General features: G+C 45.1%; 1 protein-coding gene across 13 annotated transcripts in view; it reads left to right on the forward strand.

Moving 5' to 3' along the window:
* The window catches only part of EPHA5 (EPH receptor A5), a 174,319-nt gene that overhangs the window by 142,393 nt on the left and 8,548 nt on the right, over nt 1–23,378 (forward strand). For all 13 annotated transcript variants that reach the window (XM_088531589.1, XM_088531593.1, XM_088531590.1 and 10 more), the window contains 7 exons: nt 4,898–4,965; nt 6,566–6,691; nt 7,792–7,977; nt 12,900–12,961; nt 13,750–13,959; nt 15,821–15,970; nt 20,135–20,328. In XM_088531589.1, the coding sequence (XP_088387715.1) occupies nt 4,898–4,965; nt 6,566–6,691; nt 7,792–7,977; nt 12,900–12,961; nt 13,750–13,959; nt 15,821–15,970; nt 20,135–20,328 (996 nt within the window). The remainder of the gene's footprint in view (nt 1–4,897; nt 4,966–6,565; nt 6,692–7,791; nt 7,978–12,899; nt 12,962–13,749; nt 13,960–15,820; nt 15,971–20,134; nt 20,329–23,378) is intronic.

Consider the following 23,378-nt stretch of genomic DNA (forward strand, 5'->3'; position numbering starts at 1 on the left):
CAGTTAGCATGTGCCCTGGCCAGCCTAACGTCCCCTCCCTTACACCCAGGAGCTCCTCTTGCATTTTGTAAGTTTATAAGTTCATGCATTTTGTAAGTTCTGCACGACAAGGAGCAGGGGAAATATCCCTTGCTTGGTGCACAAGGAAAGAGCTGTGCTCCAAGCATGGTTTGGAGCCTGGAAAGACCGCGAAGCAGAAGGTTGTTGGATTTTTGTGTGTGTTGTTTTTTTTTTTTTTTTTTTTTTTTGCCTGTGGAGTGTTCTTTAATCAGCTTTCATGATTTCTGAGCACTTAAAAGCAGTATTAGAAAGGTAGATTGCTCAGTTTAAAATGTTTGGATGCAACAAGTTCTACTGGTCCGTGTAGCTGTTTCTGGAGGTCACAGGTTTGGAACCGGCTGCGTGAAAAGGGGAACCTGCAGTAATTCTGCAGCGTGCCATGACTGTGCCACCGAAGCACAGGGATTTGTCCTCCAGATTTCCTCCACTAGGCAGCAAGAAGGTGGCAGCCATGGACAGTCTTGGATGTGCCTGCGCAGAAGAGCAGGGAACACACCGAACAGAGCAAAGGAGCAAGATAAAGTGGTTATAAAGGAAAGAGAGAGGCACAGAGAAAGCCTGACTGACCCCCAAAATGCCCTCTGCAGGTTTCCTGCTAACTCGCAGAGCAATTGATGTGTCAGCAAGCTGCTGTCCTGGGAGAGAGAGGTGGGAAAAGGGACTTTTAAGGCCAGGCACCATCAGCTGTGTTTGGGGAAGTCAGAACAAGCTCTTTAAAGAGATTTATGGGGATCATTTCAGCGGGAGCTTCCTGCAAGATGGGGAAATGGCATCTTGCTTAAATTATTTTTAATTGTTTTCCCGGCAACTTAGGAAAGCCAGGAGTCATTCAGCTCAAAGGCAGAGAGAGACTGGAGGCTAAAAATACTGCGGCTGGAATTCGGAGACTTCCTCTCTAGGGCATCAAAGTCAATCAGAGGTCAAATACAGGATCATGCAGCCTTGTGGTGTCTGGGAAAACAATGGAAAAGGCAGCGAGTCGTCAGTCGTCAGCAAGGGAACCTGCGCTGGCTCCGTCTCGGCAGGTCAGCTTGAGTGTCTTTGGGCAGAGACGAAGATCTTGGCTCGTAACCTCCTCGTCTGTTACATGGCTCTCCTCTTTGGATCGTGTTCTCCGAGGTCTAGGACTCGCAGTGCTTGTAGAGGAGGAGCTGAATGAGCCTTCAGGGGTTGCACCAGGTTGCTTCAGACAAGAGATCGGGCTCATGCAGTGGAAATAACTCACTACAGATATGTGATCAAAAGGCAGGGAAGTGAAATGATAGCAGGAGGAAGGGAAACAGAAAAATGGAACAGTGTGTAAAAGTAATGCAATTTAGGCTAGTCCCTTGAGTGTTCCCTGGTTTTGTGATACTAAGTATATTCTAGAATCATAATCAGCCATGGAGCAGTCTCACTAGAGGGAGGCTTTTGCCTGACTCAGTTTCAGGGTCATTTGCAAAGGATAAAGTTGCTTGTTAAACAGGTGACAGTCTCCACATGTGAACCAAGGCCCCGGGATCTTGGCTAGGTGGACAGAGGCCACTTGCTTTGTTCACCTGGGTGGACCACAGCCCTGCCCTGCACCATGTCCTACGGGCTTACTGCTTCAGCAACCAGCAATTCTGAACTGACCCTGAGCAAGCAGCAACACGGGGCTTCTTGCCAGCCTCCGGCGAGATGGCAGCTCAGGAGGGCTTGGGTGCAGCACTCCGAGCGACGTCCCGTTCCTCACTGGGAACTTCCAGTGCTCTCCCTATTTCCAGGCACACCTTGGCCATGTGCTCGAATGTTTTGGCATGTGGCTGTAAGTAGTATCTAAAAACCTGCCACATCTCAGCCTTTGGCCTTAAGCTTGGTCCAGCCCCAATGAGGAACAGTCCCCCGGGCCAATGGCCACAGGTGGGGAAATGGGAGCGCCTTTCCTCAGGCTTTTGGGGGTGCCCCCGCTTTGGGGATGCATCTCAGGTTGAGGCACAAACCATCTCTGTCAGTCTGAGGAGCACAAGCATCACGCTGGCTCCTTTTTTTGCCACTGGAATGGTTTCTGTCTCTGACTTGGCTTCTGCCAAACAACGCAGTAGGCATTGGTCTCCCGGTTAGGTTCTTCATCTTTCTACCTGTCCATTTTATAATTTATGAACCTATATAGGAATCATTTTACAACTTCACTTTTATAATCTGCCCCATCAATATTTGATGAGCTGCCTGCCAGTCTGCAAGTAGCTTCTAAATAAGACCTGATGCCCTAAGAATATTTAAAATCTCTCCTTTTTTTCAACCCTTTGATATTTTTATTGAAAAACATGGAGTTGTGTAAGGAAGATATTTGCTTTCTAGATTCAGAAACTGGGACGAATCTACAGCAGAAGTAAATGCCTTGGGATTCAGACGTGCTTCTGAAATACGTCATCTCTTTAGCCAAGTGTCTCAAGCGCATTGGAAGATAAAATGAGGATCAGAATCTTTATACTTTTGCTGTACAGGCTATAGAAAACATTTAGAAGATCTATGTTTTGTGCAATGACAGTAAATGAGAGAATGATTCTTCTATCAGGTGACCTTCAATTTTCAGCTTTTTCTAATAAATATTAAGAACAAATACACATGCAGAAACGTATTATCTCAAAAAAGTAGAATTCTTTTCTCCCCAAAATATCTTTTAATAGCAAAAATTTTATTAATTTATCTGCTGGTAAGCTGTGTTGTGTAGTGCAGCAGGACTGCTAACTTCAAATTGCAGATTTTTAAAGGATTTGTTGTGGGAAGGGAGCAGGGGAAAACTTCTGTTGTGTGGCATTTAACAGAACAGAAGGGAAGGAGTGCAGTTTAGCTCCAGGCAACGTAATCATGGGCTGTTTCTCCAAGTGGTGTAAGGAAGCTGCAAAAGGCTCCAAAGGGAGTAAGGGGAAGGTTTTGCAGGTAGGTTGTTAGTGATGCTGAGCTGTGGCTGCAGAGCCACGACACAGTAACTGCACCTGCACTTCGGTGCTGCTCATCGAGGCTTGTCTGAGCGATGCTCGGGGGCAGCAGAGCCTGGTTTAGTATGTTAATGTGCCGCCTTGCTGCGTGCACCACACGGCTCCGGGAGGCTCAGGTTGTTTCCCTTGGCCTTCTGAGTGTGTCCCAATGCAGTACAGCACTGGCGGTTTTGCAACGAGGTGTGCTGAGATTGCTGTGCCAGCGGGATCACCTGCTCCCCTCCTATTTTCCCTCCCTTCTTTTCAGTTTTAGTATTTGCAGCTCTTTACAACTGAGTCATCCTGAGATGCAATTAGTAAGAAAATTCTTCTTTTTAGAGATGAAGTACTCCAAACCTGAGGAAGAGATAAGGGCATTTGTTTTAAAAGGCCAACAGAGATGATTTTGCATAAGTATTCAGTAACACAAAGATGAATTGAAACGTATTTATGAGGGGAAATCTGAGTTTTTGAGCAGGTATTTTGTAACCACATTCCCCCATCCCAATCCTAAAGATTACTTTACAGAATACTGACCTGTATGGCTGTTTGGCTCCTCCAACAAGGCAGCAGCGGTTCCCTGTAACGGGACTTCATGCCGAGGTCTTGTTTTGTACAGATGCTCATTGCTGCCTCTTCCTGATTATTGTTTTGTTTCTGCTAACCGTGTGTCCTTGCATGCTGTGAATTGCACTGGAGCACTCGCATCCCCTCACCCCAAACAGTGGGAGAGCAGATGGCAAGTTTCTCAGCTCGGGATCTGTCTGTGCGCACCAGCGGGGTTCAGGCGGCTGGTTCAGATTCATCCCTCTTCCAAGCTGTGGTGCTCTGTCTTGGTCCCTGCATTTTGCTTTAAGGGTGATCTGATCCATATATCCCCTTGTTGCATCGGGTGCTTGGGAAGGATGCTGGTTGCCTGTGCATCGTGTGTACTGTATCGCAGGCTCCTCGCTATATACGTGTGTGTATATAGCAGATGGCTGTGCCTGCGTTGCTCCCAGACTGCAGCTTTCCAGGGTATTGTCTGACTGTAGCATGTCCCAGACACCACCTCAGCAGCCGCTTACGGATAATGTGGAAACGTCGCCTAGAAAAGCAGCGAGAAGGGTGCAGGATCCATCAGGGGACGGCAGCCAGGTGTTAACAGGAGGGATCCCTGGGGGAGCTGCAGCGCTCACGTTAGCAGCGTTTGCAGCTCCGGTGTGGGATTCAGCAGCATGCTTTTCATTGCGGGGTGCTAATGCCAGAGCATTAGCTCTTGCTACGGGCTGGGGAGATTGCATGGATGAGAGCTGACCAGCCAGAGATAGCAGCTCTCTGCTAAAGGAAGCAGAGCCAGAAATACATAGGTGATCCTTGAAGGCCGTGAGGCAACAGGTATTCATTTTTTATCCCATCATTTTGCATGCATACGAGGTGGGGATATTGGCCCAGGGCTGTTTTCTAAACCCTTCGAATTGATAGTCCTGTACAAATGCTCAGTGTGAGTGGGAACACACAGTGTAGATGTCATGATACCTCTAAGAGAGGGGCTGGGGCTCTGCGGTCCAGGAGATTCCACTTCTGTGAATTTAATGTTTCATCCCATTCTCCTTCCATTGTCCTTCCTGTTCTTGCTGTTTTCTTCCTAATAATAGCTAAATTAGATGTATGGTAGATGGAGCATGTGTGGGATTTGGAAGCACAAGGCCAATTGAAAATGAGCGGGCCTTGGGCCCTGAATCACGTTAGGGAAATACCAAGTAGCTTGATGAGCTAAAACTGGGACAGCAGCAATCTGGCCACTTGAGAGTTATCACTCATCACTGCTCTGGGTTTTTGTGCTTCTTGTGATTGAAGTAAAGAGTGGGGTTCAGCTATACCAGAGACCAAAGCCACCTTCTTCTGTTTTTTTCCAGGCGCTGTGGTTACAGCAAGGCTAAACAAGACCCAGAAGAAGAGAAGATGCATTTTCATAACGGCCACAGTGAGTAAAGAGGAGAGCTGTGTACACATGCTTTTGGCTGGCCGTAGTAATGAGAAATAAAAGTGGGAGTTTTTGCAGAAACTGTTTTGCTGGTAATTCACAGAAGAATCCAGTTAATTTGATTATTCAGAAGTCCCCATATTCCCCTCCTCCAAGTCCCACTGAGAACTGAGCCCAGGCTTCACTCTGCCCTTGAGCAGTCCCATTAACTTCAGCCAGCTTTACACGTGTCCAGCTCTTCCTGTCTACATTTTTTCCAGGATGGGTCAAACTGAGTGATCTGATTGCAACAAATCTGTCTAGTGAGACATTTTATTTTGTTCCTGTCTTGCTGACTGCCTCGGGATGCTATTAATTTTGCCTGGCTGACACATAACCGCATTACGTTTTTGCAGTCTGGATGTCTGTGTCCAGAATACCTGTTTTAAACCTCGCTCAACCCCTACCAGCAGTGAGGACCTAGCCCACAGCTACTCCTGGCCATGGAGTAAGGAATAATTCCTACTTCCCGCTCACTGCAAGCTTACAGGAATGCTGTGGCGGTGCCTTTACGCTTGTCTGAATGCACAAATTCATATGGTGTTACTTAAATATTCAGACGTATGGCTACCGTCAGTCTTTCTGGACGTGCCAAAGCCAGCGCCTCAAAATCCTTCCTCTGTAATGTGTTGTGAGGCCTGTGGATGCGGAACAGCCAGGAGCTCTTAGGTGTGGGAAAGGCAAAAGCATCTTGAGCGAGATTTCCATTAGTGCTGTGTAATGAAGGCAGCAGGAAGCAAATCAATTAAGAGCCAGTGTAATGTAGCTCTTGTGAGAGACTGATGAGCAGTTTTTCATGTGGGTAGCCTTAAAGATTGTCAAAACAAACTTATAATAAGGATAATGAAAATACTTTTTCCTTCTCAAGTCCCAGAGAAAAAGCCTGATATTGATTATACTTATTATGATATAAACCACAGGTTTTGTTCTACTGCAGGTATTCTGTTCATTTAAATCTTAGCAATTACATGTGAAATAATGTGGCTGATGACTGATTACATAGTATGTGACTGGTAGGGCAGAATTTATTGCTATTCTGCATCAATCCTCATCTATTCAACTGGCTTTGCCAGTCATCCCTTCACTTTTTATTTTCTTTTTTTTTTTTCATTATGCCCTCCTTCCTGATGCCCCTATTCCACAAGAGGGCTGGTTGCTTTGCTTGAGCTGCTGCCTTCTGATGAGACCTGTCTGATGTTATCAAAAACCTGAAAGGCTTTATAAAGCTTTGTAGTGAGAATTAGGAGCGAGGCCCTGCAGCATGCAGATTCGGAACTAATGGCCCAAGATCACCTAGGGACATTGGAATGATTCCAGGGCCTAAAACGAGGACTTCCAACATCACGTGTCCTTCTAGCAGAACACTGTCATCTGTTTTTGCAATGCAGTGAGGTCATATGGATGTTACATACCAACTGAACATCCGAGGGCACTAACTTGCACAGCATTTCAAAGCACAAAGCATTACAAAGTGTTATCTATTATTTTTTCCAACAAAATTCAGCTTGTTATCCTCGTTTCCTATGCCACGTGGTGTTAATGTTGTGATTTGTGTCCACAGTTAAGCTGCCCGGAGTAAGAACCTACATCGACCCCCATACCTACGAGGACCCGAATCAGGCCGTGCACGAGTTTGCCAAGGAAATAGAAGCTTCATGCATAACAATTGAAAGAGTTATTGGAGCTGGTATGGAAATGCTTCCCCTGCCCCTTGGCGACCCAGGAGCCTTTCCTTTCTTAACACTAGAAATCAGAGACCGTCCGTCACTATTTGTCTTATTAGGCACTTTGCAAGCAATGTGGAGTAAACCCTTGTTCCAGCTGAAGTCCGGGAAAAGCCTGTCATCTGAAATGTTGGAATTCACTGGCTGAACTAAAATAGCCAAAAATAGTCAGTTGGGATCAAGCCAAATTATTTCTATGGATTTTAAGGGAAATGATTCACTTAAATCTCAGGTTCTTTCCACCATTTAAACCTTTCTCTCCTCCCCCACTAATGTCAATTTCAAAGCAGAAATTAAGGATAAAAAGTCATTTGAGATGAAATGCACAAAGAAAAGCCTAGAGCATTTAAATCTTTGAACAAAATGATTAATTTTCTACTTTCTTTCCAGTTAAGTTTGTTTAGACATACATCCAATTTTAGGAATACATTGCATCTTCTGAAATTGTACTTTTGGAGATCATTTGCTGTTCACCAGAAAAAATATCATTTGGGTTACTTAAAAAAAAAGTGCTTGCAAAATTGGAAAGGGTTTATGATCTATAAAAATATATATTGTTGTGGAAGGCTAACAGTGTTGCATCTATTTAACTTACCAGGAGAGGGCTGAGAAGCAACCTGCTTGTGTTTTTCAGTTATCTGCATGGGGAAATGATACAGAATATGACCAAACTCTGAAATCTAGTAGAAAAAAACATCATGAAAAGGAAAAAACAAAAAAATAACTGTTTAAGTATAAGAAAATCAACTCCTGGAGCAGCCAACCTATAGAAAGGAATAAGATCTATTTCTATGAATGTTTCATTTGTCTCTGGTTATCTTTCTAGAAGGCCCAGATTTGCAGCTTCCTAGTTTTCTTGGGCTTGTGGATTGCTTGGTGTGTGTTTTGCTGGCTATTTGGATAGCTCATCACTGGGATGTTCTGCTTTTCACTCCGAGAGCGTACTGTTGATTAGCACTCTACAGGAGATGGGCTGTGTGCTCTGCTTGTTTCCCCTAGACAGACAAATGCTGTGCACTCCTTAGGCATGCTGTGATCCCTTTCTTTCCATTTTTTTCTGAAGGGGAATTTGGAGAAGTCTGCAGTGGGCGGCTGAAACTGCAGGGAAAACGCGAGTTTCCGGTGGCTATCAAAACCCTGAAAGTGGGCTACACAGAGAAGCAAAGACGAGACTTCCTGGGAGAAGCAAGCATCATGGGGCAGTTTGACCACCCCAACATCATCCACCTGGAAGGCGTTGTCACAAAAAGTAGGTACAGGCTGCTGCAGAGCCCTGCCTCTGAATTCCACTGATGGGAGAGTTAGCAGTGTGGGTGAAAGCACACCTGGTAACTCTAGTTACTGCCATGCATGGCATTGTTTTTTAAAAAAAACATGTCTGAATATGTGGCAGTGGAACTTCTGCCTTGCACAGCATTGCAGTTTTCATCCAGAAGAGTCTTTCACTTGCCACGGGGCCAGCAGTTGGAAAGCAGTGGCACCGAGTGCCCTGCTCATGCCTGCTTTCATTTCTTTTGAAACCACATTGACCCCAGGATAAGCAAAGAAGTGCCAAGAAATGGGAAGAGGTTTTCCTGGCAGGCACACGGGGTGGATTTCACTACCAAGCATCTGAAAAACCTCCTGGTGATTTCCAGTCATCATATTTTGAGAAACCACTGACACAAAGGCACTGGCAATAGGTCTGCAGGAGGCTAGTGCTGGGGACTTGAGTGTGCTCGCAGGGGATGTAATAAAGGAGAGAAGTTCCAGCTGGAATACTTCTTCCAGAAGCAGGGATGTGAAACAGGAGTGCAGTTGAGCAGGACAGGGCAGGGCTGTGTAAAAGCGTTGTTAAGACAAGCTCACTCCAGATCTGCTTCTTACAGTAGTGGCTGTCCCTGGGGTTGGGATGCAGTTTACGAGGGAGACAAGGGCCTGGGAAAAGACTCCCTGTGAAATGCCTGGCAGAAATCCCAGTGTGGAAGTTTCTGCTAGGTGCTGGGCACTGCTGTACTGCTACAGCCCTGCCCGGGGGGTGTTCCTGTCATAGCCCCCATCAGAGGGATACGTCCCCTTACGTGCTTCCACCAGAAGCATCGCATTGATCCCATGACCTAGTGCACAGAGCCCGGTTAGATGCATCTATGGGGTGCAGGTATGCAGGATAGAGTCAAAAGGATTTGCTGGCTTTGTGAAAGGGTGTGACAGGAAGAAAAAGGACATGGCTGAGTTCCCATGGGTCCCAAGGGCAGGAGGAGAACTAAAGTAAATGCACATTAAGACTCTCGGGATCATATTACATGGCCCTTTTATCCATAAAAGCCTCACCATGTCTGACCTTTGTGGATAGAAAGCTCTGATTTCTAGCCCTGCAGGAATGGGGGCTACTGGACAGGAAGCAAGTGACATTCTAATGTCTGTAGAAGCAGCTGCTGGCCTGGGCTTGAGTCTTTGGCCGACATGAGCTTGAGTCTCTTACTGTTGGTTCCTCAAGGGGTGGGTGGGATTCCTCCTTTTAGAAAGGCTGTCCTGTTTGCCTAGTGATCTGATTTTCCTTAGGGTGGTAGTGGGAATCATAGGCCATGGTCCCCTTGGTCTGGGGACTTTGCCACCTGATTGGGGGTGCTGGATTTGTTTTGGGAGCTGACAGAGGCAATAAATGCCAGAGGAAGGAGTTAGAAGAGAGCAAGTGCAGCCATAGGATCTGCCAGTTGTTCTGAAAAAATCAGAGTCCCAGAAATAGCATGGAGATGGAAATTAATGGGATTACCTTACGTTCACAAGTTTCTAGACTGGGAAAAGTCCCAGCCGGGAGAGGTCCAGCAGGGATTCTAACTCAGCAGCCAAGGGGATGGCTCTGCTTACTACGATTTGGGGCTTTCCTCCGTCTCTGCCTCTAGATGTTTCCTTTTGCAAGGTCAATCACAGCGCAGCTTTGGAGGGTGAAGGCCGAGACCCCTTCCTCTCCTTCTGGAAGTAGAGCAGCTCCAAAATTGGTGCTGAAACAATTGGAGTTGGGGTGTAGGGCCCGTGGACGCCAAGGTCTTCAGCAGTTCAGGAAATGCTTGCTTACTGCAGTTGAAGCTTTTCCATCAGCTCTTTTGATGTTTGCTATAAAACCCTGCTTTTTTCTTTTCTTTTATGCAAACGGCAGCAATATTCATGAGCTCCCAACCAAGATGCTGTCACAAGCTCTTGCTGCTAATTTCTCTTTCCATTCAGCATTGTAGCCACTGGCCTTTCATTGATTCGGATCTTTAGGGTAAAATGTCTTTGACGCATCATAATTTACTTTGGAATTCAATTAACCTAAATTGAATTAGGCCATTTTTAATTCTGAATGAGAATATCCACGCAGGGGCTTAATGCAGTTTAACTAATCTACTTCAAATGCACACCTTTAGTTAATTTGGATTAATTGTCCTCGCTGTCCCCATGCAGACAGGCCTCTAGCTATTCCTGCTCTGCAGGGGGGGCTGGTGGTCCTGTTTTCATTAGCATCCCGCTCTGACAGCGTGCACATTGCATCAGTGCGTTGGTATCAATGATATCTACACACATTTCGTGGTCTCCTAACACCAGCGGGAGGGAACCCTGCTGACCCTGAGACTCAGAGCAGCACTTCCAAAGGGATGATGTTTACTTTCAATTTACTTTGTTGAAAGTTGCTCCGTTTGTGTCTTTATTTTCATGCTTTTGGATAGGAGGCTAATTTATTCCACAATTACTGTCAACCTGTGGCAGCCAGATAATGAAAGATAAGTGCCAGAAATCTTCTTTGCCTTTTTTCTCCTCGAAACCCAAAGGCAGCAGCCTGAGGTGGCTCCCCCAGGGTGGTGCTCTAATGAGATGCCATCCTTGCTGCAACACGGCCTTTAAGTGGTAAGGGGCCCCATGCTGCGCTCAGTTTGCAATCTGTTGTAAGCTGGGCGCATCCTAAATAGCGGCACAGTCTGCAGAGATTTTTGACAGATGACTAAAGAACCCATTTTTTACCTTAAACTGCATATCTACGCTGCAGAGAAGCACCTTGTCGGAGCACGTACGGGCTAACAGCGCCAGCTTTGCTTCATTGCTGCTCCTTCCTCCTGCTGAAGGCAAAACAAATGCAGCAACCCCAGGGGCTTTTCAAGGGTGACATAATGGGAGTTTACACCGCTGGCACTTAGACCTGTGCCCATAGTGCCATGTCCATGCAATCCTTTGCCTAGCATAGAAGGAGTTTAATTGTGGAGCAAGCCTGCACCTTGTGCTGCTGCTGGCACTGCTTTGCCATGCCCTGCATCTGGCTGTGTTGGTTTTCCATGTGAGGTCCCACGTGGATGGTTCATTTTAGAATCATAGCATCATTATGGTTGGAAAAGACCTTCGAGATCATCAAGTCCAACCATAAATCCCCTTTTTGTTACTACAGAGTGTTTCCAGCCTCACTGTCTAAATCTGAATGACTTATCTGTGCTAGCAGAAGCCGCTCGTCCATGTCATGCTATTGCTGACAAAATATGCCTTTATAAGGACCATTCTTTCTTTCTTAATTTATTTATTTGTCTGGGAGGGCATTATTATATGAAAGACACAAAGGAGGTAGCAAGAGCTACAAAACTCTCCTCATTGCAAACAATGTATTTCATGGCAATCCTATGCTAATAAAGTGCATCCAGCGCAGTCGTAGCCCAGGCTATGGACTCATCATGGAGCAGTATTCATTTGATAATAAAAGAATGTTAACATGTGACATAGTTATGAAACTAGACTAGAAAAACACCCGTGTTTGAGGAAGAACTGATACTGTTTTCCCTGCTTTACCAAAGAACTGAAAGGGAGCCATTAGGAAAAAAAATACAGGAAATACCTACAATTCCATAATTATTTCCACAGCAAATAACTTTAACGAAAATGTCCATGGCCTCTGAATATGGAATAGCAAGATACTTGGCTTTCTTAGGCAAGGAACAAGTAACAGCAATGCGGCCTTGTGAGAGCATATTAATGTTAGACATGCTATACACAGATGCAGACACAAAAATCTCTCTTCCTCCCAGGCAGGGCACATATTATTCAGGGCCCAAAATATTGCTCAGAGCCTCTAAGTGCTGCCCTGCTCTCAAAAGAACTTTTGGTGAGCTTCTAACTCAGACAGTAGCTGTGGTGTTAAAGCAGTGCTGGTCACTCATGCTGCCAAGGTAGCATCTTCCCAACAGTGAATTTTTGATTGACAAATTCACAGGTACTTGGATTATGTAGATAATTAGACAAAGAGTTAATGGGAAAGAAGGAAAATTAAGATCAATTCTAAACTGCAGAATATATGAACTGATTTTTAAGAGCATTTACCTTCACGTGCATGTTATGACATGCAGCAGCTCTCACTGATCATCTCTACAAAAGCCATCTATAATGCACTTCAGAAATAATTGACAACAACTTTTTGTCTGGACTTCATACTAGCTAATGGAAATTGATTTAAATAAAAAATAATTTACATGTTCTTATAAGATTTCATTGAATTTACAAGGGCTGGAGCACACCACATTAATTATTGCTATGTCCTTGTGGCAAGCTAGCGAGAAATTAGATATAAAACCTGAGCAAAAACTATATATAATTACCATTAAAATGACTCGAGCATGAAAATTAATCAAATGGATTTGGAAAAGCATTATTTTTCCTGTCAACAATAGAAGGCCAGGTCTTTTGTTCCAAACTTTTATTTTGATCCCTTGTTTTTACTCACTCCTTGAATTGAGCTGTATTTTGCAGTACACGTCTTGGGAAGGGATCTTGCTATTGTTTAGGGGGCGTCAAATGGAATTTTTATTCCAGGTGTGCTTACAGGGGTGGTCATATGGCATGGCATGGGTTAGAAAAAGGCCACGTTGATCAGCTGGGCATAGGCTATATAGTGTCAGCTGGTGACTGCTTTCTCCAGTGTCATCGAAACAGCCCCGCAGGACTCAGGCCCTGACCCCATATCCTGCAGGCTGCTTTTCCTTCCCTCCCTCTTTGAGTCCCCCATCTCTGTGCACATCCATTGGGGCAATAGGTATTGTCATCTCTCCGGGGTAGCAGGATCTCAGTGCAGATTTGCTTGTGCATAGCAGCACATTCATGTTCAGAATTGTTATGAAAAGACTTTAATAATTTTTTTTCGATAAATTAGCTACTGATAAGTTCTCTTCTTTTTTCCAGGCAAACCAGTAATGATAGTGACTGAATACATGGAGAATGGTTCTCTGGATACATTTTTAAAGGTAATACCTTTAAAGATAACACTGTTTTTCTAGAGAGACCCTGGTTAAAGTTTGAGTTCTTTGCTGAAGATTGGTATCAGTGCAAAAGTTTGCTGAGTGCTAGTGCTGCCCTTCTTTTTGGATGCAGGAGTAGTTTAGTTGCCTGTTGGATCTATATAAAGCAGCGTGAAGGACCTGGTTTGTACATCAATAAAACCAGATAACAATAAATTGCAGAGTACTGTGCTTATTTTAGAATACAGTCTGCTGGATGGAAGTGATTCCCTCATCCCGCAAACCTTTGTGACATTTCAAGAACATCCAGGCTGCATCCTGGCTAGATGCAAACTGGTCAGAGCTTTTGAGGAAACATAAGCTTTAGAGGAAGGAAGGTGGGGGAAGTAGTTAGATAATCCATGTAACATCGTGAGGATAGCCCTACTCGCAGAGTTTCAAACGTGGTCTTTGTGGTTACACTTTATGTTTAACTTGATGCCGTTCAGGCAGTTGACTCAGTGGCAGCCTTTAATACACATCACACATGTTCGCTCGTAGTAGCAGAGTCTCCATCACTCACCAGTGAAAACAGCTCCCTCCTTGATCTCCAGTTAAAAGGACTACCTTTCCTTAGCTTTGTCTCTAAGGAGCCTCATCCAAGCAATGGGACTTTCTAAAGCTTCATGGTCAGAATAGTAATGAAATATTAATTTTTCTGTTTTTCTTCCCCAGAGCCTAGTCTTTGCATTTTTATTTGTGTGCTGAAGGCGCTGAGTCTCTCAGCTAATCGAATATCTCCCTGGTTTTTGCAGAAGAACGACGGGCAGTTCACGGTCATTCAGCTGGTTGGGATGCTGCGAGGCATTGCATCTGGGATGAAGTACCTGTCTGACATGGGGTATGTGCACAGAGACCTCGCAGCTAGGAATATCCTCATCAACAGCAACCTGGTCTGCAAAGTTTCCGACTTCGGGCTCTCCAGGGTCCTAGAAGATGACCCCGAAGCAGCATACACTACCAGGGTGAGTTGTGGGATGCCAGCCTGGTGGAGCTCGAGAAAAATGTATTCCCTGTCATATTTAGTAGGCTCTTGAGCAAACAGGTTTCTGTAAATGCAAAGCCACCGAACTGTGTGCATGAGAATTTGGCCAGGTGTTGTTTGTTAATTGTTGTCAGATTAATTTTGCAAGTATCTGCAACTTCTCAGTAGGAATGGCCAAATAAAGCAGAATTTGATGTCTTTCTAATAATGTTTAAGTCCATATTGAGTCACCTGGGTGACATAACCAGCTTTTCAAAAGTGCCACATTCCCAATTCGTTTTCTGTTCTCACTAGCAAATACCAAAAGAGGTTAAAAAACATGAATGGGTGCATTCCTTGGGTACATATGGAGACATCTCAGCCCTGATCTCCTGATAAGCTTAGCCTTTTTAAAGCATGTCTAAGTATCTAATACTCATTGCTAAGGAAGCAAATTTTCCCCTGCAATTACTCTACATGTCAAAGGGGGTCGGTGGCAGCCTTGGTGCTCAATCTCTTGCTCTGTGGCAGGATCTCGGGCTTCATGGGCCTACCCTCTTCAAGGCCACCCGCCTCAATGCTAATATGTGAAGGACGTCAAGTGTTGCTGTGGAAAGAGGGCCAACACGTCCCACCTCACCAGCCCTGGCACTGTTAAAAACGTCCCGTAATCGTGGCAGCAGCTGCCCCAGCTTGACACTGCCTATTTCCACATCTTTCTGCGTGCGTTGTTTCGGGGGTGATGTAAGCTCTGCGGGTTGCGTTCCCGGTTCCTGGGGAGATTTGGCAGTCGAGGAGAGGCATTTTGGCTGCTGGCAGTTGCAGCCCAGCACTGGGGCTCTGTGCATGGCTGGAGCCGAACCTCCCTGCGGGCTGGAGGGCTCCCAGCCAGCCCTGCTGCTGCCACGACTCCCTGCCCGGTGCTAATTGGCACCACTGAGAATCTGGCCCCTTGCTTAAGGCATGCACTGATAAGCCTGTGGATAAATAGCTACTGGAAGAAGGGTCTTTTTTGTTCGTTAATTTGCTTTTAAAATATGTTCCAAATTCTGTATTTTTCCAATGGCAAATACTCTTTTCAGGGAGAGTTACTGATATTTTGCTCAGCACTGGAAGGAAAGGGCTTCACAGTAATGTGTATTTTGATATAAATCAAATGAAACAACTCTTTAAACCCGAAGACGAAAGTATTTCTTAATCCAAATTCTCCTTCTCCCCTCATCCCTCCCGGGACTGGTCTGAGGTTTGGTTTCTAAAACACTAGAAGAGGGGAAGGGAAATAGCAAAGTGTATTTGACAGCTCTCCACAAAGGAGAAACCGCAGTGATCTGGGGGAGGTGGCACTGTGGCCAGCCCTGCAGCAGAGGCCAAGCATGCACACAGGCTTGTGCCCACTGCATAGATCCAGCTGCAGGATCGAGGCATCCAAAAAAAAAAAAAAGAAAAAGAAAAAAATGCCCCTTCCCCAGCAATTTACATGAAGTTCTCACTAGATCAAAGTCTTCCTCTGATTACAGCTGTCTGTTCCTCCCATGTTCACTCCCGGAAAGCGAGGAGCTGTATTCCCCTACCATCCAGTGCAACATAATTGAGATGTTGATCCTATACATATCCCGGCATTCAAACGGAATTCAAACAACAAACCTTCAGGACAGCCAATTAGTAGGCAGCCTACAAATGCTTATGGGCTGAGATAATGTGCAAAGGGGCCCCATGCTGTCAAACAGATTTACTTTAAAATTCGATGTCTCTTTCCACAGAGAAAATAGCATCCCTCAGTGCTCAAAGAAGTATTGTTTTGTCCTCTTTTGCACGTTTTCCGTCCTCCTCTGCAGTCTCTTTTTTTTTTTGTCCTGTTCTAGGGAGGGAAAATCCCCATCCGGTGGACAGCGCCCGAAGCGATCGCCTTCCGCAAGTTCACCTCAGCCAGCGACGTCTGGAGCTACGGCATCGTGATGTGGGAGGTGATGTCCTACGGAGAGAGACCCTACTGGGAAATGACAAACCAAGATGTAAGCGTGGGCAAGGGCTGCTGCACGATGGGCCTCAGGGGCTTAGGGCTCGTTCTGCACTCAGAGAAGTGGGATTGGGACCGAGATCCCCCTTAGGACAGCTGCTATAAACCAGCTTTGCTCTTCCACATCTTCCCCATGCCAGAGAAAACCGGTCCTCCTCCTGCTGCATTCTTTTGCGGCAGCCCAGAGCAGGCTCTGTGCAGAAGGAAATGTGTCTGTGCAGAGACAAGCCTGCTTCGCCTGGCAGACTGCTGCATCTCCACTAATACTGTTAGAGCTGGAGACTGTCGCTGTCCTGTCTAATGACAAAGGTCTGTCAGGGGATGGATGCTGGTAACTGGCAGCGTTTCAAGTGCTCGTACGAACCCCTGCTTTCATGGGAGGCAGAACCTACAGGAGTTGTGGTGAGGGCTTGTGTCCCTGCGCAAACGCTGGATGCTGCAGATTGCGATCAGCCTGGCAGCACTGAGACCCAAGCTTCAGTCATCCTCCCATTGCCAGCATAGAGGACACTTATACTCCTTTTTCTTTTCCTATCATTTGTGGTGTCCAGTGCTGAGACATTTGAGTGTGTTTTAGTGCTACCTCTGCCTTCCCTCTGCCCATGAGCTACCTTCTCAAACACTTCTCCAGACACTGTCCCACTCTTTGATCTTATCCTGGTCTGTGTGAGAAGGCTCTCCCTCTCCTCCTCATGGCTCCCTCCTACCCTGGGCTCACCATTAACATCTGTCTTTGTCTCAGTTTAAAATAATGTGGTATTGAGATTGACAACCTTCCCCTTGCATCTCTGAGAAACATGACATATGGAGCTCGTGTAAGATACCAGCTTGTGTGTGAAGAAGGTCACCTTAAGATATGCATGGACCTCAGTGCACCTGTGCAATGTGGAGAAAAAATACAGCAGTTCTGCTTATGGCAAATGGAACGTGTCCTGTTTGCTGTCACCTCCTTCCTGCTTCATGTCTGTGGAGACCTGGTGCAGGCCTGGATGGCACAAGCAGATATTTCCTCTGCCGTGGATGTCTTCTGGCCCTAGTGTTAGGCCTGAGTTTCCCCACTACGCTTTGACCAGCGTCTCTGTCACCTTAACTTTTTGCCATTATGAGTCTGCTGTTTATCCTGTATTTTCCGGTGTATTTTCCTTTGCCATCAGTGAATGTTACTAGCTGTCACAGCACGCTGATGTCTCACCCTGTGTGTTCCCCTGTGAGGCCAGTCTGAACAGCACCTTTGGGGCGGTCACACCGTCCATGCTATCAGGAAGACTAAAGTATAGTGTTTGGTGCGAATGCACCGTTCTGCATTGCTGATTCTGCCACTTTTCCAGGGAGCTTAGGAAAGCAGCCTGCAGCTACACAGGGGGTTGTCTCAATCCTGGACAGAGACCTTCTTCCATGCCCCATGCAGACTGCGGTTTAGAGCCGAGCTTTTCCAGTTGTACAGAGCACTGTAACCATTTTTAATGCTGATGGGAGATCATAACACAAATACTGTTCAGTAAATGACAAACAAAGGTTCAGGCTGGTGCCAACGGGACAACGCTCAGTGACCAGGGGAGTTCCTGTCTCGATAGTGAATGCTTTAAACATCTCCATCTGGCACAACTCCCCAAAAACACAAATGCTACTCTATCCTGTGGGGGGGTGGGTGCATTTCACACTTATCTGAGGAAAAGCGGATGGATGGGTGGTTTCTTTAGCAGCAGAAAGCAGAGAATGGTGGTAAGACCTTTATGAGCATCCATTGCTGATCAGACATTGCTTAGACCATCTCCCTGCCTGTAATATCCATAGCTGGCCATTGCCTGGCTGATAGTAGCCTAGACTTGTGGTACAGAAATGTTTCTCATGTGATTTATGCCTTCCTCCTTCATATCCTCATGACCCCTTCTTCTTTCCTTGCCTCCTCTCTTTGGCAGAAGAATGAGAAGTGTTAGATTTTGTGCTGGTTTTCGTGGAGAGCCGTGGCAGTGTGCTCACACAAATTTCAGTCTCTGTTGCCCCCCAGCTTCAGTCGTATGACTTGCAGTTAAAGCACACGGCTTGCAGGTATTGAGCACTGAGCCAGGCTGTGCTCCTCATGATTCATTCAGACTGTTCTTGTCCGTGTTAAAGGAGGTGCAATACAGCACAGCAGTTGCAGTTCCAAAGGCTACAAGCCACCCTTTAAAGGCACAGTGGTTTCTCGATGGCTTTCCATAAATGTCCTTTGGCTGAACCACAAGATAAGGCTTTGATGCAGAGAATTTTGAGTAGAATTTTGTAGCATCTCTTACACAGGATGGTAAGTTAAATTATTATAATGGTGGCATTTTAGTCTTCAAAGTAGTGGTTTTCTGAAATCTGCAGGATGAAAGTGTTACTTTGGTTTACTGGAAGAGACTGTCTCAGCTCATCTTCTGGCAGACATCCCACATTCAGTTATCGGAGTCCCGTAAGTGAAAAGCGCTTTTTCAGAAAAGGACAAGAGACAAAATACCTCCTGCTAGCTGCAATATTTTGCTCCTCAAGTCTTACAAAGCAATGTGTACCAATGACCAGAAAAAGCTAATGTACCATTTTCTTATTTTCTCAATATTGTGGTCACCACCGGTGCCGTGATTGTTGTTTCATTCTTTTACTTCAGTTAAAGACAGACCCCCCACCCGCCAGGCACCTTGAGATACACAAGTATATTTCAGTATCCCAGCTCCTTGCAGTATGTTGATGCCATTTATATTGTATCACCAGAATGAATGACATCCTGTAAATGAGTTAACGCTATTGATTGGGATGTTACTGCCAGGAATATAAAGCATACATAACTCCATTGGAGATGTAGTTCAGATATTCTGAGCTGGTGCCAGATCGTCTGGTCCATATCTTGCTGCTATTTTCTTTCTGCTACAGCTGGGGGATGATCCCTTTTGTTAAAAATACATATGTGTGCCTGGCAAATAAGGCTTTCACAGCGGTGCTACACTGAGGGTTTTTGCAAGGCACTTGCAGATTTGAGGTCAGAGATAATATGGAAGCATGATATGAAGAGAGCATAGTATAGTGGGCCTGGTTTTTGATGTTGCAAGCACAAGTTGTGTTGTAGAAAAAAAGCACTGTATTTTAGAAAAAAAAACATGCAATCCTTCATTTGTTGGGTAGAAAATGGTGCAACTGTTGTCTTTGGAATCGAGCAGTGAAATGCTATGGTTTCCCATATGGCCTTCACCATCAACAAGAGTTGCTTCCAGCTCCTTTGGGTCAAAGAGTCTTGGAGCAGAATGTGAAGAAGTGCTGAGGCTCTCTTGTCCTGCTGGTACACTCTCATGAAATGAGAGCTATGTTTTCCTGAAAAGTGTTAAGGGTTTAAAGCGGAAACTGTAGTTCTGAGCTCTATTGTAAATCTGTTGAAAACTGAGGAAAGCAAGTTGCTTTATTTATTTCTGCTCTTGTTAATTTATTTCTGCCTCATGAGCCTAAGCAGCACATATGCATAGCAGTTGTTTTAGCTGTAAAGCCGTTGATAGTTTGTGTTGGAAGTCAGTGCAACAACCGTCCCCTGTTTTTAATTTACATACTCTTGTGCTGACATTTTAAATTCCTGGCAGAAATGTGGACACTCTAAGAAGCAACTAGACCCAGGCAGCATTGAATGATATATGAGATAGTTGCTCTGCCTCAGCCTTGGATCAATCCATCAATTAGCACTCAAAGTCTCTTTTGAAATGCAGTCAGACTTTTATTACTATAATACAAATTTGTGGAAAAGGCACGTGCCTTTTCATTTAAAAAGAAGCCAACAGCTGAAAAAACAAAATTGGTGTATTCCAACGCACTGCTAGGAAGCCCCATAGACTGCTTTTTGCAGACTGCAGCAGGCTTAGGAAGTTACCTGGTGTAACCTGCAGACCTCACCCAAGCCTTGAGTAAGCGCAGCCTAAGATCCGGCCCACGCTGTATACCTGTGCCTTGGCTCTCTAGATTCATTTTTTCAGAGACCAGAAATCAAGTAGTGAACCCATTCTGTAGAAAATGTGAAAGATAAGGGGCTTTACTGGCTTTGTTAGGTGTATGCAGAGGTCGCGGGGAAAGTATTGCTGTCCTGTAAGTTCCCTGTTCACATTTGGGAAGAGGGTGAGAGGAAGAAAAGCGACTCCAAAGCCGTGTGTTCTGTCTCTTGCAGGTGATCAAAGCTGTGGAGGAAGGCTACCGCCTGCCAAGCCCCATGGACTGCCCCGCTGCTCTCTACCAGCTCATGCTCGACTGCTGGCAGAAGGACCGCAACAGCCGGCCCAAGTTTGACGAAATTGTCAGCATGTTGGACAAGCTCATCCGCAACCCAAGCAGCTTGAAGACGTTGGTTAATGCATCGAGCAGGTATAAATGAAGCCAGAGCCATTTCTCAAAGCAAGATTCTTGTCTGAATACCTGCCCCTGGTGTAGCATTACCACTTATTATTTGTCTGGCCCAGATTGCTGCATGGATATTCCTCCAGCTTCATTATGTCCAGGGGAGTTTTCTCAAATCAGGTCTTTGTGTTTAAATTGGCAGACAGGTGAGCAATTCAGTTATTTTATAAATGCAGTGCTGCTTACACAAGGAAAATTGCTGTGGTCTGTCTTTCAGAAACGGGACTTTCAGCAGTAGTTGTAACTTCGTGATAAAGCTGCCTCTGCTCTTACCCTAAGGTTAGAGGGAGCAAGAGTGACCCTGTGAAGTATGTAGTAAACACCACTCAAATTACCTCTCTGTTGACTTTATCCTGGTAATATAAATAGGAGAGCCTCCTGGGGAAACTCTTTGGATGTACAAAGCTCACAGAAGTACTTCTCTTCACAACTATCCCCAGCCCTGTTAGTCATCACCTCTAACTCTGGCAGTCTTTGTAAACACAAGAGAATCTTTGTGGTTCCCAAAGAATTGTACCCAAATAATCTTCCAAAAATGATTTTCTAAACAGCATTAAGTGAACAGAGCAGCCAGTGTGCAATTAAACATGCATCTCAAGAGCTACACAGCTAGGAGGAAGGTAATATGGTCAAAGAGTAAAACTGTGCTTAGGGAATATAGGGATTCATATTTTTCAGTGAGTTCTCCTAGTGGTTGTTCTACCATAAACCTCTTGGGTGTTTTTTGTTTTGTTTTGTTTTGTTTTATCCCCACTGTGCAAACACACAGTAGTACTCCTGAGCCGTATGTGCCACTAGCCATTTGATTGCTCACAGGGTCATGAATGAGCAATGCATATATATCACTGCTGCCTCACTCCTGTTAGTGGTGTTCCCCTGATTAATGCTGCGTGAGGCTGTGGCACTGCAGAAAAGTTTATTCTCGAGGGAGAAAACAAAATAAACAAGGACACAGATCGTTGTCTGACAGCACTTTAATAGGGATGAGGTACAGATGTTGAGACAAGGTTATATTGGCAGTGTGGACCAAAGCAAAATTACTGTGTGTGTCCAGACCTGTTGTGTCCCCACTTTTGGAATGACCCTTGCACAACAGCACACGGCCCATCTCCTGCTGCTGCTACACTGCACATCCCGTGTCCTTGTCCTCCTTTCCCAGGAGTGGGGCTGCCACCTTTTTCTGTGATCCTCATGTACCCATGGTTGCAAAGCCCAGAGATACTGCCCTGGCAAATCCCCATGCTCCAAGGGAGCAGCTCTGTGTTCCAGCTGGGGTCAAGTACCACGTTCCCATGCATGACATCTCAAAATGTACAGAGGTTTTATGTCTATTCTCTCCTAGTAGATAAGATGCTATTTTTAAATACCAGATGGGTCTGATTCCTCGGGCTACTTCACATGCATCATTAACCATCTGAAAAAGCAATTGAAGAATTAATCTTATTAGCAATTAGTTGTAATGTCAGTCCCAGCAAACCTGCAGGAGAAGGTTTATGATAGCAGAAAATATGTGGTGTTTCTCTTTCATTTTCAACTGGAAAAGTCATTCTGAAGGCCTGCTACATTGTGGTTGATGTACCAAATGGTTATTCTAGAAAAGATGAATATAGGCAGAAAAACATTTCCTTGAGTTGATAAGCACTTTACTGATATTTTATTGCATGTCCAGGTCCGCCCAGTTCCAAGCTGCTTGTTTTCAGTTGTGCTGGGTATTTTGAGTGTGGATAGAGCACCTGAACAGCCAAGCTTTTGTGGCTGTTTTCTTAATGATAGAATGCCATGCCCCGAACACAGAGTTTCCAGATGAAGCATTGCTTCAACATGCAGCAGTTTTAAAGGACTTTGTTTTATATATGTAATGTATTCTTCATGGAAATTCTTGTTAATGCAAATGAGAAAGGAAATTGCTCCTTACATTACAGCAGGTGCATATCAGTAGGTACCTCATGACATTAGTGATGAAAATCCACTTCTCGTTATGATTACTTAGGAGTCATGAATTTCTCATGTGTATAAAATGTTATGGGAAGCCATTATACTTTTGGTGCTGCAAGTATTCACATTTTATTAGACCCTTCAGCATCACTATTAAATAAACAAATAATACTAATGTGATCATAAAATACACGGAGATTCCTGAGGAGCTAAAATATCCCAGCGCTCTCTTCAGCTGCAAATCTTTTAAGTGTATTTCTCACGGTCAGAGTCTGATCCAGCAAGTGTGTTTTCTTGTGGGTAATGCTTATGACAGCGTCATGTCCTAGAGCACAAAACAGGCACCAAAGCCTCTGTCTTTCTGTATTGCCTGGCCCATCTTGGGCAAGCCCCTGGAAGTAGACAACATGGGTCACTCACACCATGCATTATCTTAGTATTTCTGCTGTAGTGAAGTGTTATTATATGCCTGAATTATTTCCTCCATACATGGTGTAACTGAGTGGGTTGGGAGTTGCCATGATGGGGTTTGAACCAGGATATGGACCAGGAGTCTCCCTTTGGTTTCTGGGCTAAAACATGAAGATAGCACTGAGCATGAAACTTGGTTTGGAGCATTGCTGTTCTCTGCAGGACCCGCTGGCTGCTGGCCAGTGTCTGAAAAGCCAGCCTGACTTGGCAGAAGCTGGCCCCAAAGTGTTCACAGCAGCCTGCCATTGACAGTTGCTGCTGGGAAAGGTAATTTGGATTTTGGCTTCTAGGCTCAGGGCTGTCTGAAGTTAATGACTGGCTTTAAAGAAGGAAGAAGATGGAGTCAGAGAAGCAAAGCTGGCCTCCTTGAAGTAGGAGGGATTGCGGGAAACAGTGTGGAAAGACAGTCTCCTTGTGAACAAGGGGTGACAGTGAGAGATTCCAAGCCTGTCCTCAAGTGAGGACACCTCTTCCTACTCACATGTTGACCAGAAAAAGTGGGCAAAGGTACAGAGGTTACAGATGTTGCAAAGTCTTGCTGAGCAAATCCATTATAATCATTTATTTGCATTTTGCTCCTGAAACAAGAATTTTGAAAGCTCTTACGTTTA

The sequence above is a fragment of the Tinamus guttatus genome, unplaced genomic scaffold, assembly GCF_059628265.1.
Source record: "Tinamus guttatus ecotype Peru unplaced genomic scaffold, ASM5962826v1 Tinamus_guttatus_pri_ptg000423l, whole genome shotgun sequence".
In the NCBI taxonomy this organism is placed as follows: domain Eukaryota; kingdom Metazoa; phylum Chordata; class Aves; order Tinamiformes; family Tinamidae; genus Tinamus; species Tinamus guttatus.